This window comes from Staurois parvus, unplaced genomic scaffold (genome assembly GCF_062004578.1).
Source record: "Staurois parvus isolate SC_StPar_1 unplaced genomic scaffold, SC_StPar_1.0 ptg000300l, whole genome shotgun sequence".
Taxonomy (NCBI): domain Eukaryota; kingdom Metazoa; phylum Chordata; class Amphibia; order Anura; family Ranidae; genus Staurois; species Staurois parvus.
Genome location: NW_028318096.1, coordinates 1,710,185 through 1,723,096, shown reverse-complemented (window position 1 = coordinate 1,723,096; position 12,912 = coordinate 1,710,185). Strand labels below are relative to the sequence as shown.

Below are 12,912 nucleotides of genomic sequence, written 5' to 3'. Positions count from 1 at the left end.
ATACTTCCGGATGATGGCATCTTTTAAAACTTCGTAATCATCGTCTTGCCCCTCTGGCAATTCAACAAACGCATCCAGGGCCTTGCCTCATAGCCCTGGGGTCAGGTAACGAGCCCATTGTGTTTGGGGCACATGGTACTGACGGCACGTTTTTTCAAATGACAATAAGTACATGTCAATGTCACTCTCCTTTTCCATCACTGGAAACTTGGCTGCGCCCACGGAAAGAGTGGCATCCCTGTGATCTAGGATCCCGAGGTTCTGAATCGGTCGCTGCTGGAGCCTTGCCATCTCCAGCTCGTGCCGACGATCAGCTTCCCTCTGCACCGCCTCTCTCTCAGCCTGGCGTTCCGCATTTTCTCTGTCAGCTGCTGCTTGGCGTTCCGCAGTTTCTCTGTCAGCCGCTGCTTGGCGTTCCGCAGTTTCTCGGTCAGCCTGGCGTTCAAGGAACCGCAGGTATGCCTCAAGATCTGTCTCCATGAGGTGTTTCAGGGCTTCCTGCATCTGAGAAGAGTCTCTGCTGGTTACAGGCACTCCGGTGCTGGCCCACTCAGGCGGGGGTGTGACGATAACATTTGGTGATCTTCCAGTGTCAGTCTCTGTATGCCCATCCTGTGAGGCCGTCTCTGAGTCACTGGAAATGTGGGTAGCGGGAACCCCTTCAGGTTCAAGTTCCCCCGAGTTCTGATCTGCTCGGATATCATACTGCACTAGATCACTAATCAAATCTTCACGATTTTTGCGTCCGACGTCCAATCCTCGTGAGGTACATTCTGCCTTCAAGTCACCTTTGCTCATTTTCTCGTATTCTGCTACACCAGGCATAATTGCAAGCAAAGATAGAATAGGAAAGTAGGAAAAGGAAGGAGCTGTTGCTATATGTCTCTCTCTCTCTCTCTCTCTATATATATATATATACATATATATCTATATAAAAAATATGCACCGCTTGTTTCTAAGGACTGTTTCCACAAAGGTTACAATCCTTCAGTGCAGAGCCAATTTTTAACACTGCACTGAAGCTCTTAATGCAATTATTCCACGTACGCTGCCAGCCAATATGTCACGATCGCAAGATCACCGCCACCAACATGCGACAATCTCACTACCGCAACCACCAATACGTCACGATCGTGGCGTCAGACCCCAGACCTTCTCACCAAACTCGTGACCGAAGGACTGGCCGATCCAGACCGAGATGTGTCGTGCGTAACAATGCCACACTCAACTGCGCCCTGCACAACGATTGTCCAGCTAATGGAATGCAATCGACCCACCGGCAGCCTGAATGCGCTTGTTACTGGGTCGGGTTAATTACGCAACTAACCCTTCACTGCCACCACCCCTTTTGTACAGAGAAACGGGAAACTATCTTTATCCAATATACACTGTAATGGTTGAAACTTCGCCTGTCCAATACAGTCACCGCAGGCCGATTGGGCAGAGGATTAAACAAACACAGTAGCGTCTCTTCAAAAGGCAGGAATTCGTAAATTGCAATTAAGCGCTTTAGAAACAGTTTAACACTTCAGAAAGAAAGATTTATTACTAAAAGAGTCAAACAGGTGCAATAAAATATTTACATAAAAAGATGTAACTAAGATATATATATATATATATATATATATGCATAGAAAACAGCACAGCACAGCAAAGAGATAACAGGGAGAAGTTAAAGGGTTAAGTTGCTTGCCATTTAAGCCTTTGATGTAAGCAGATCCAAGTTGCAGAGCGAAAGGGTCTTTGATCTCCCTATGTTACGATGGAAAGATAGGAGATGTCTTCAACTTACCCTTCTAGGCCTGCTAGTCTGTGTTTTAAAGTCCCCCAGCAGGGGGGTGGCTCTGAGTAACTGGCCAATCTCTGTTTAGGGAGGAATTGGCAGGCGGAACCCAAAATCAGAACCAGCATCTTTCATAATTCATATTCTGGCCTATAACTTTCCAGCTGCACAAGCGACAAACTTTCTGCGGGTATTTTATTCGGCACATAATTCTAAGGATCATTTAGAGATGAATTATGAAATTGTACGTTACACAGTGTACGAGTTCTATGTTTTGGCTTCCCTGAGCGTGCGAAACTAGTGGAGTGACCTACTAAATGATTCGCCGGCTCACCGCCCATCCGATGATAAGTCTGGTTTTTATGTATGTCTCTCATATTCCAAGATATGAAACATAGGGGAAAACTGGATCTTTTAAAAATGTTATCTGGTTTGTGCTTCTGGGGAATGCCTTGAACTCTTGAGAAGGCTCTGCTATCTTTCCCCGAGGTGTGAAGTTGCACAGGTTCTTTGGACAGAGAGTCTCTGAGAGGCTCTGTTTCTGTGGGGGGGGGGGGCTTTGTAGCTCTGGGCCCCCTTCTGCTCTACCTGCCAGTGACTTTTAACACATACACATCTGTCACTGTGCCTCTCACCAAGGGAGGGGGAAGGAGGATAAAGGATTACTTTTAATAAAAAGGGGGACTCTGCATCCATCTCTGATGACCAAGTTTGCTACAGATATGTTTTTCTTATTTATTGTAATTGATCGCATTCACTATTGCTAGGATATTTGAGTATTTGATTTGTGAAAGAATGTGCACTGTAGGGTAGTGATCAATGGAAACCTAGGCCTCCCTGAACAGATGATTCAGTTTAAACACTGTCTGCAATATGTGGTCTATGCAGCATCTAGTTATTTGACTGTATGACAAATTTACGGTGCGCTCTGGTAAGTAGTGATGGGTCGAACACCCCCCTGTTCAGTTTGTGGTCAGACATTCTAACCTGCCAAAAGTTCGACCGCGAACTTCGAACCCAGGGGACAATTCACTAAGTGGTATCTTACCGCATCCAAGTATGCGGTAAGATACCGCACAGCATTTTTCTGAAAAAAGTTGGCATTCACTAAAATATTGCATGAGTTATTTTATTAAATCATGTGGTATTTTAGTAGGGAAAACATGCGGTAATGTTTCAGCTGTCAGTGGGTTTCCCCACTAACAGTGGAATGTAAAAAGAATTACCGGCAATTACAAATTTAGCAAAAAAAGGCGTGGGGTCCCCCCATCCATACCAAGCCCTTTGGGTCTGGTATGGATTTTGAGGGAAATCTCCACACCATTTTTAAAAAAAATCCATACCAGACCCTTATCTGAACATGCAGCCTGGCAAGTCAGGAAAGTGGGGGGGATGAGTGAGCATCCCCCTCCTGAACCACACCAGGCCACATGCCCTCAACATGGGGGGATAATTTGTTTCAGGGGGGGGCTCCTGCCCCGAAATATTAACATTTATAGATAATGACGACAGAGACTGTTGTTCTAGGAAATATTTTTCCCTCACTGGAGCAAATTGAACTATGCTTTATTAAGGTTGTTTTGCCTTCCTCTGGATCAACTGTAGGTATGGGATTGTAAATATGAAGGTTTTCAATTTTATTATTTTTCTTTTGGTTGAACTAGATGGACTTGTGTCTTTTTCACCTATGTACCTATGTACAACATCCACCTATCTGGCACTCCATGTGCAAGAATCTTACCTTTACACTCCTTATTTGCTACCTCTGTCTGAAAATCTCTTCAGATGCTTTCAACCTTAGGCATCTTCCACATATATTTCTGATCTCATACACAAGTACACACCAAGCTGCCTTCTCTCCAATTCCACTGACCACTTTATGTCTTCCTTTATTTAATCTAAATAGTAGAAGCAGTTTAATTACTGTATGTTTTTCTTGCTGACTAACTGAATTGACTTCTGGGAATCTTTTGTATTAAATATATTGTTTCATCCATTTACACATTTTCTTTGTTAGTTACAGAAACAATTGAGTACTGACATGATACTTTTTTTAATTGCACTAACATACAATTTTGAGGACAAGCTTTCGGGGTATGTCCCCTTCTTCAAGGTCCAGGCAGTACTACGACAAAGTTTTAGCAGAATGTTAAGAGAGATGTTAAAAGGGGGAGGAAAAAACAAAAAAAAATACCCCGAAAGAAACACACACAAACAGATGTACACAGCAATAGTTAAAAGACTAGGATTAGACTAGAGATAAGATACAGCAAAAGCAAAGACTGGGGGGAGGGGGGAACAACACTCACAGAGGGGGTCATAAAATTGTTGAATAATGAGTGAGGAATCCCATGCCCAAATAAAGGCCGTTATCTCTTGTGTCAAATAGAATTATCATTCTTAGTTCAAACGTTTTCCTTTCCTGAATAGATTTGAAATTTCCTTTAAGAACTAAAATATTGAGGTTTTCCATAGTGTGGTCTGGTTGTGCGAAATGGTGTCCCACAGGTGTGCAAAATTAATCTTCTTTATGTTCCTTGATGGTATGTCTGTGCAATGTTTGTTATAAATTTATTGGAACATTGGCCATTTTTTGGCTTTATATCCTTTTTACTCAAAACCTTACCCAATTCTCTGGCTTTCTTTTCCTTGTTCTATCATGTTTTCCACTTTCCTTTTACACAGACCCTAAATAAAACTAAGTTTATTTGTCTACCCCTATTTGTCCATACACTAACCTAGCTGTCCCCAAACTATGAATTGCAACAGTGTTAAGGCCTGCTGATTGCAGTAAAGGGCGTCCTCATTATTTGCTGGAGGAAAGGCAATCCAAAGTTTATTGAACAAAGGAAATAAATGGGAGATACAAATCTCAGGGGCGGGGTATACCAAATTTAGGAAGAGTGCATTATCTACCACCAGATATCCACTGGTATTTTGTTGCATAACAAAATACATCTGCGGGCTCTTAAGTGCCAAACATATTAGTGGAGTGGAGAAATCACTAAATATTTCCAGAGCAACTGTCTATATGGTAACATAACATCATATATAGTAAGATGTAATTGATGGTGGAAATGTAAACGTGTGTACATAGTGGTAAGTTGCAATTTCGAGCATAAAGTTGCGTCAGATTTTAACTATGTATTGTTTCCCTATGTGACAGGGTTGATATAAGTGTCGTAAAGGTTTGTCTTGTAAGACTTGTACGTGGCCTGCAGTATCAATTCACAAAAGGGTAGGGCTGATATTTCTAGGTATAGGAGGATCTAGATTTTTATTGGGGGGGGGATAAATGGTAACAGGGTAAGAGTGCTGATACAATCTTTTTGTCTTGTTTTGTAGGGGCTTATGGTTTATGTGGTTAAGTTGTGGTGATTAGCAGGTCTTTTTCCTCAGAGAATAGGTGAATGAACTCGCCACCTTTTTAGTCACCCCTTGTCTCCGCACCCTACCCACCCAAGCACCGTCCCTTGGTTCCACCCCAGCCACCTCCCAATACCGCCCCTTTTAGAGAATACAGAGCCAAGTATAATATTCTGGTGCTAAGTAATTTGTATGTAATGTGTTAATGATAACAAGAAAAACAGTAAACTGCAGTAGACTTCCAGCAGCCAGCAACAATAGATCCCCCACACAACAATAGACCCTCCCCTGCAACAATGGACCCCCCAGAACAAAATTCCAACCCAGCAATCATATACCCCCAGCAGCAAAAACAGATCTCCCAACAGCCAGCAACAATAGACTCCTCCCTCAAAAGGAGATCCCTCCCAACAACAACGGACCCCCCTCCCAGCAACAATAGACCATCATGCAAAAAGAGACTCTCACCAGTGAAAATATACCCTCCAGCACACCTCAGCATCCCTTTTCATTACAAATATTCAGTGCTGGAGGTGCCGGAACCGTGTTTCCCCACATTCCCGCTGAAAAAAAAGCCCTTGTGATTAGAATATGCATCTCTTTTTGAGGAGATATGAATAGGGAGATAAGTGTAGTGGAGATCGTGGCTTTCGCTTTTCTGGTTTGTAGTGCTCCTGCTAAAATGTTCTCGCTTTTATTGCTAAGCTGGTAGAAGAGCTTCTGATATAATGTGTATTTACGTGAAATTTTGCATTCTAGTTCTTCAGCCAGAAGAAAGCAAGTGTGTATCAGGTCTGGTATAGTTTGTTGTGCCCATGTCAGTTTGTGGGTTTTTTGCTGAAGTCTGTATTTTGTGTAAAAGGGCCTTGATGGATTTTTGTGAGGTTCATTTATGTGTTGCTGCCATAGCTAGAAGAGACCCCATAAAATGCATTTGTGGGCCTCCCATTGAACAAGAGGGCTAGTATCAGGTGTATTGTTGCTCTCAAAGTAAGTCTGTATATGTGTGCAGATGGTGTTCGCATTCACGGGTTCAGTCAGTAAAGTAATGTCCAGTCTCCATGTTTTAGTATAGAGAGTTGTTATGGGAATTTTAGGATCATAGTAATAGGGTGATGATCCGATATGAATATTGGCTCAATGGTAGCTGTTTCTAGGAGCTGGAGGTCTTTTTGTGTGATTCATATACATATAGTCAATTCTTGAGTAGCCGTTGTGTGAAGGGAAGAAGAAAGTGTAACTATCTCTGGGATGGAGAATGCACCAGGAATCATGCAGTAGCAACTCCTGTAATTGAAGTTTGATCTGCCAGAGAGCACGATATGGCAAAGATGAGGTACCGGAGGAGGTATCCTTAAGTGGGTGCAGTGCTATATTGAAGTTTTCGCCGAGGATAAAGATACCGGATTGAAATGATGCTAAGAGTGTAGCAACGTTACGAAAAAAGCTTACTTGAGCCAAATTAGGGCTGTATATATTAACTAAGATAATTCATCTCCCTCAGATAGTGCCTTTGACGAATACATATTGACTTTCTTTTTCTGATACTAATTCTGTGATTTCTAGTGGTATACGTTTGGATATGACAATGGCAACTCCTTTTATTTTCGCCAGTGTGTTGGTGGCATGATATACTGTGGGGAAGTCTCTGTTAGATAATTTAAGGATGCTGTCTGTTCTAAAGTGAGTTTCCTGTAGAAAGAGTATGTCTCTTTTTAACTTTTTAATGTACATATGAGGCTAGATTATCAAACAGCTGGGTTAGGCCAGCTAGCCCACTCTTTGAATTAGAATAGGTGCATGTTGGAGAGGTTAACTTGAATTTGTAAACTCTGCTGTGGTGGGAGGTGGTCATCCAAAGATGGTGCTACAACTGTAAAGAAAAAAACCAAAGGGTTTTGTAAATGTCAAGTCATGTCAACATATTTCTGGTCCTAAGGTTGGCTAGGGTGCAGGTGGTTAACACATAAGAAGAGGGGTATATGTTAATTGTGAATGAGCGTGGGAAATTTGGTAGAGCAAATGCAGTGGGCTTGGTTCTGGCTGAGGATTTGAGCGTTTAAAGTCATGACAATTTCTTCCCTTGTCTCACTCATGTCTCTTGTAAATGGTAGTATTAATGTAATAGTCATAGAGCTAGTCTCATAGTGTGTTCCGCCCATAATAATAATAATAATAAGGGTGGAGTAGAGATAGTATTGCCCTTGGGGTATGCTTAATAGGAGGTATAGGTGTCAGGGCCAGAGGTGTGTGGACTGACGCAGGGAAACGCAGGCTTCAGATATGGTATAAACAATATGATTTATTAAGACTAACAATACAAAACGCAGTGCTAAACTAAACATAAACACAGTGCAAACAAACCAAACCAAACCACCTACAGATAACAATACATACAATGCAAGAGTCGTCAGGCAGGCCGGGTCAGTAGCAAACGGGCAAACGGAGTACCAGGAACAGGCGGGAGAGTGGTCGGGGTCACAAGCTGGGTTCAGTAACTCACGGGCAGCGCGGTGCAGAGGGACAGGCAGAGAATGGTCAGGGTCACAAGCCAGGGATCAAACAGGAGAAGTCAGCAGAGATCAGGATCAGGCAGGGTCGGCAACAAGTCAGGCAGAAACAGGAACAGGAACACAGGATACAAGATACAGGGGCCCATGGAAAAACACACATCAAGGCCCTGACTGTGAGTCTAGCCATTCCTTAAATACAACCCCTGCAATCAGCTTCAGGTGTTTGGCTGACTGCAGGGGTGAGTCTCTGATTGCTGAGAGCACCCGCTGGCCAGCCCTGGTACTGCAGCCCACAAGGCAGGTGAGTCCCACCATTATTGGCAAGTCCATTCCTGACAATAGGGAAGGTATTCCAACAATTTTTTCAAACAGAAATGTTTAGGAATATTGTGTTACCTACCTGTTAGAGGCCTTTTTGCATGTATGTTTCTAGAGTATAATCTAAAATAAATTGTATTAAGCAAACTTTAGCTCATGGGTAGTATTCTTCAAAATACTAAGCAATAGAATATTGTATAAAAACCCTCCTCTAACCACGGAACATTTCAACAATAGGAAGTTATTATTCATTATAAAAAATGGTGTAAAGTGTAGGATGGAGATGAGGCACTGGCCAAGTAAGTCCACATCACAGGTAGACGTTAGTCCTAGTTCAGGGGTGGGGGGAGATATACTCCGCTATATTGCCCCCAAGGGGAAGAATCCTCTCCGTACAGGGTATGGCAGACGAGTAGTACTTCGGGCTTAATTGGTCAGATCCAAAGCAGGTAATACACAAACAGTTCAGAACATGTGCATGTAGATATAAGAAGAATATCTTAAAGGTGATATAATCTGATCTTTCATCATTAAATAGACACAGTATACTAGGGAGTATAATGAAGGAAAAGTATGAGAGATAAAGATAACATTCTTGTTTCTTATTTCTTCCTCTTAGTAATTGAGAAAAAGTGGTTAGGAAATGGTGTAGTAGAAAAGGAAAGCAGGCATTAGGTGTGGAGAAGGTGTAAGAGAATTGTACACAATGAGGTTTTAATAGTTGTGGCCTTTAGGAAGGTAGGGTGAGGGGGACAAGGGTTTGGGGGGGGGAGGTGAGGTAGGAGGGAAGGAGGTGAGTTGGGACAGGAGAGAAGGGGAATATGGGGGAAGCAGGAGCAGCAGAGAAAAAGAGTTAGTAGGGTAGACCAGTTCTAAAGTCCTACTATGAGTATAAGGGGGTATTCTTCTTAAAGATAGCATTGTCTACATTTATCCAGGCCACTGGGTGTGGGATTAGCAGGCCTTTCTGTCTTTTTTACTGTATCCCCCTCCCCTCTTCACCCCCCCTGCCAACCCCCAAATCCCCTCAAGTGGAGATGTTTGAAGAGAGGTGTAATATCTAGGTAGATATAGTGTAATGAGAAAAGTTAGTCATGATTAAAAGGAGCATCATTAGGAGCAATATCTTCAAGAAAGAGCTAAAGCATAAGAATGCTAACTTATCAAATAGTGAACCATATGAATGTGTAGCATGGGATATGGATTTCATTACATTGAAAACTCAGATAAGATACAGAGTTGTTGATCAGATTATACATGATTTTTTTAAAATACAAAAGCACATTAGGTTTTGATAGATGCCAAATCTACAATGTTCTACTTGAACTATTGTCTACAACTAATTTCTGATGATTACAAAACTATATTTTAATTGTTATTAATTTATTTTATTATAATTTATTTTATTCACTGTTTTCTTACAGGAAAAATGCCTATTGATATCATGATGGTGAAACACCCTCAGCAGTCAAAAACCTTTTGTCTAATTCACACATTATTTGCAAGAGCTTTTACCCAAAACATGTATTGGATATATATAAAAATTGAACATTTACATCTGCAGTCATGCTGGTTGGATAAAATCTTAGTTCAGTTCTATTTTGTTTTGAACATTCTGCATCTCCTCAATATTAATATCAACATTTATTGAACTGTTTCCTTAATAAACTATTACAAAAGTGAAACGTGTGTACAACAGTTGTACTACTATTATTTTTTGAGTAACAGTGGGAACTAGATTAATCTTTATAGTGTATGGGATTGTTAAAATTAGCCATTTAATGAAAATGGGCATTTTATCCATTGTGAATTGGCAATTATTATTAACTGAATCAAATTAAGTGAGTTTCTCATTTATACAAAGTGAACTAAAATGCTCGAAAATAAAATAAACATTTTTACAACTCAGAAACTTGGATGAAGCAAAAGACTTCCTGTGTTTTTTGGCAAAAATTTCTTGGGAAGTTGCTTAAATTAGTAACAGTCTTAAATGGTTAGGGTATACTGTAATTACTTACTGAAAATTGAGCTAGGCTGGGGGCTGTCCAATCCTATTTGGCTCCCCTTTGGCACATTTTTGTATTTAGTGTGATAGCTATAGTAACATTATAGTACACTCCTAAATACTGTATCTCACATATATACTTTGCTTCTAGTTCATAGTTACATACATAGTTAGTCTGGCTGAAAAAAGACAAAAGTCCATCCAGTTCTACCATTAAGAAAAGTTATAATCCTATACCCACAGTTGATCCAGAGGAAGGCAAAAAAAACCAGCAAAGCATGATCCAATTTGCTCCTGCAGGAGACAAAAATTCCTTCCCGATCCCCTGAGAGCAAATCGGATATTCCCTGGATCAACTTTACTTATAAGTGTTAGTATCCAGTTACATTCTGTGTATCCAAGAAAGAATCCAAGCTTTTTATAAAGCAATCCACTGAGCTGGCCAGAACCAACTCTTGAGGTAGTCTATTCCACATTTTCACAGCTTTCACTGTGAAGAAACCTTTCCATGTTTGGAGATTAAATTTCTTTTCTACCAGATGTAAAGAGTGCCCCGTTGTCCTCTGTCATGACCTCAGGGTTAATAGCTCTACATCGAGTTCACTATATGAACCACAGATGTGTTTATACATGTTGATACTATCACCCCTTAATCTCCTCTTCTCAAGAGAGAATAAATTCAGTTCCTCTAATCTTTCCTGATAGCTAAGCTGCTCCATGCCTCTTATCAGTTTTGTTGCCTTTCTCTGTACTTTCTCAAGTTCCCCAATGTTCTTTTTGTGAATTGGTGCCCAAAACTGAACAGCATATTCCAGATGTGTTATTACTAATGATTTGTACAGGGGTAATATGATATCTCTCTCTCTCTCTGGAGTCTATACCTCTTAATACAAGAGAGGATTTTGCTCGCTTTAGAAACCGCAGCTTGGCATTGCATGCCATTATTAAGCTTGTGATCTACCAGAACCCCCAGATCCTTCTCCACCATTTATTCCCCAATTGTACCCCCCCTAGTATGTATGATGGATGCATATTCTTAGCCCCCAAGTGCATCACCTTACATTTATCAACATTAAACCTCATTTGCCACATAGTTGCCCAATTAAACAGTGCATTGAGGTCAGCTTGTAAATTGAAGACATCCTGTAAGGACATTATTCCACTGCACAGCTTGGTGTCATCTGCAAAGACTGAAATGGGATTTTTAAACCCAGACCCTATATTGTTTATAAATATATTAAAAAGTAAGGGTCCCAACATTGAACTTTGGGGTACACCACTGACAACCCTAGACCATTCAGAGTATGAATCATTAACCACTACTCTTTGAATACGATCTTTTAGCCAGTTTTCTATCCATTTACATACAGATTTTTCCAAGCTTTACCTTACACAGTAGCCATGTGTGGGGAACTGTGTCAAACGCTTTTGCAAAATCCAAGTATACCACGTCTACTGCTTCCCCTCTGTCCAAGATTTTGCTCACCTCCTCATAAAAAGAAATCAGATTTCTTTGACAACTTCTGTCTTTCATGAATCCATGCTGTCTGTTGCTTAAAATATTTTTTTTCAGCAAGAACTCATCTATGTGGTCTTTTATTAAACTCTCCAGTATCTTCCCAACTATAGAACTTAAACTATCAAGTCTATAATTACTTGGTAAAGATTGTGCCCTCTTTTTAAATATTGGCACTACATTGGCCTTACGCCAATCTAGTGGTACTGTGCCAGTCATTAAAGAGTCCCTAAAATTTAGAAACAATGGCTTTGAAATGACAGAGCTCAATTCTTTAGGGACCCGTGGGTATATGCCATCCGGTCCAGATGCTTTATTCACCTTTATTCAGTCTAAATATTTTTGGATCATATCAATTGTGAGCCAATGTGGATCATCTGGAGCTGTGTCAATTCCATGCCCATTATGGACAAGAGCTCCCCCATGCCCCTTTGTGTACACAGAGCGGAAGAAGGTATTTAAAAATGTGCCTTCTCTTTGTCCCCAGTCACCCACTCTAGATTATTTAGTAAAGGGCCTACATGCTCGGACAGGACCTTTTTACTATTAATATATCTGAAGAATTTTTTGGGGTTTCTCCTGCTCTCTTTTGCAATCTGTCGTTCATTTTCAATTTTTGCGGCCTTTATTTCCTTTTTGTATATTCTGTTATATTCTTTGTAATGTTTAAATGATGATAGCGTTCCTTCATTTTTATATCTAATAAAAGCTCTTTTCTTATTATCTATAGCTTTTTTAACTTTGACAGTAAACCACATAGGCTTGATTTTTAGCCTTTTAAACTTGTTGCCCATGGGAATATATTTTGCAGTGTGTTCACAAACAGTCTTTTTGAAGAACTCCCATTTCTGTGCTGTGTTCATTGATACCAATATTCCCTCCCAGTCTAAGTCTTGGAGAGCATCTCTCAGCCTTGGAAAATTCGATGTCTTAAAATTGAGCATTTTATTTTTCCCATATGTGCTTGCTTTTTACAGCTAACAATAAATTAAATCATGATATGGTCACTGCTACCCAGATGTTCTTTTATATGGACATTCGTAATAAGCTCTGCATGGTTTGAGATTACCAGATCGCCAAGAGCATCATTCCTAGCAGGGGCCTCTATGAACTGTACCATAAAATTGTCCTGTAGTAGGTTTAAAAATGTTAGCCCTTTAACTGTTCCTGCAGTACCATTACTCCAGTCAATTTCCGGATAATTAAAATCCCCCATTATTATCACTCCCAGCCCTTGTAGCTCTTTCGATCTGTGCAAGGAGCTGAGTCTCCAACTCCTCATGGGAGGCCTATAACAAACTCCAATGATTACCTTCGTAGTACACACCCCCATGTGCAGTTCCACCCATAATTCTTCAGCCTTATCACACTCTCTATCAACTAGATCCTCTTTCACACTCGTTTTGAGATC

The 12,912-nt window shown here is 40.7% G+C and overlaps 1 protein-coding gene across 1 annotated transcript in view; it reads left to right on the top strand.

Annotated features, from left to right (window-relative positions):
- Window positions 1-9,665, top strand: part of LOC149457861 (L-selectin-like) — a 110,211-nt gene extending 100,546 nt beyond the window's left edge. Inside the window, exon 10 of the mRNA XM_089683080.1 lies at window positions 9,405-9,665. Coding sequence (XP_089539206.1) covers window positions 9,405-9,420 — 16 coding nt within the window. The 3' untranslated portion in view covers window positions 9,421-9,665. The remainder of the gene's footprint in view (window positions 1-9,404) is intronic.
- Window positions 9,666-12,912: the final 3,247 nt, after the last annotated feature.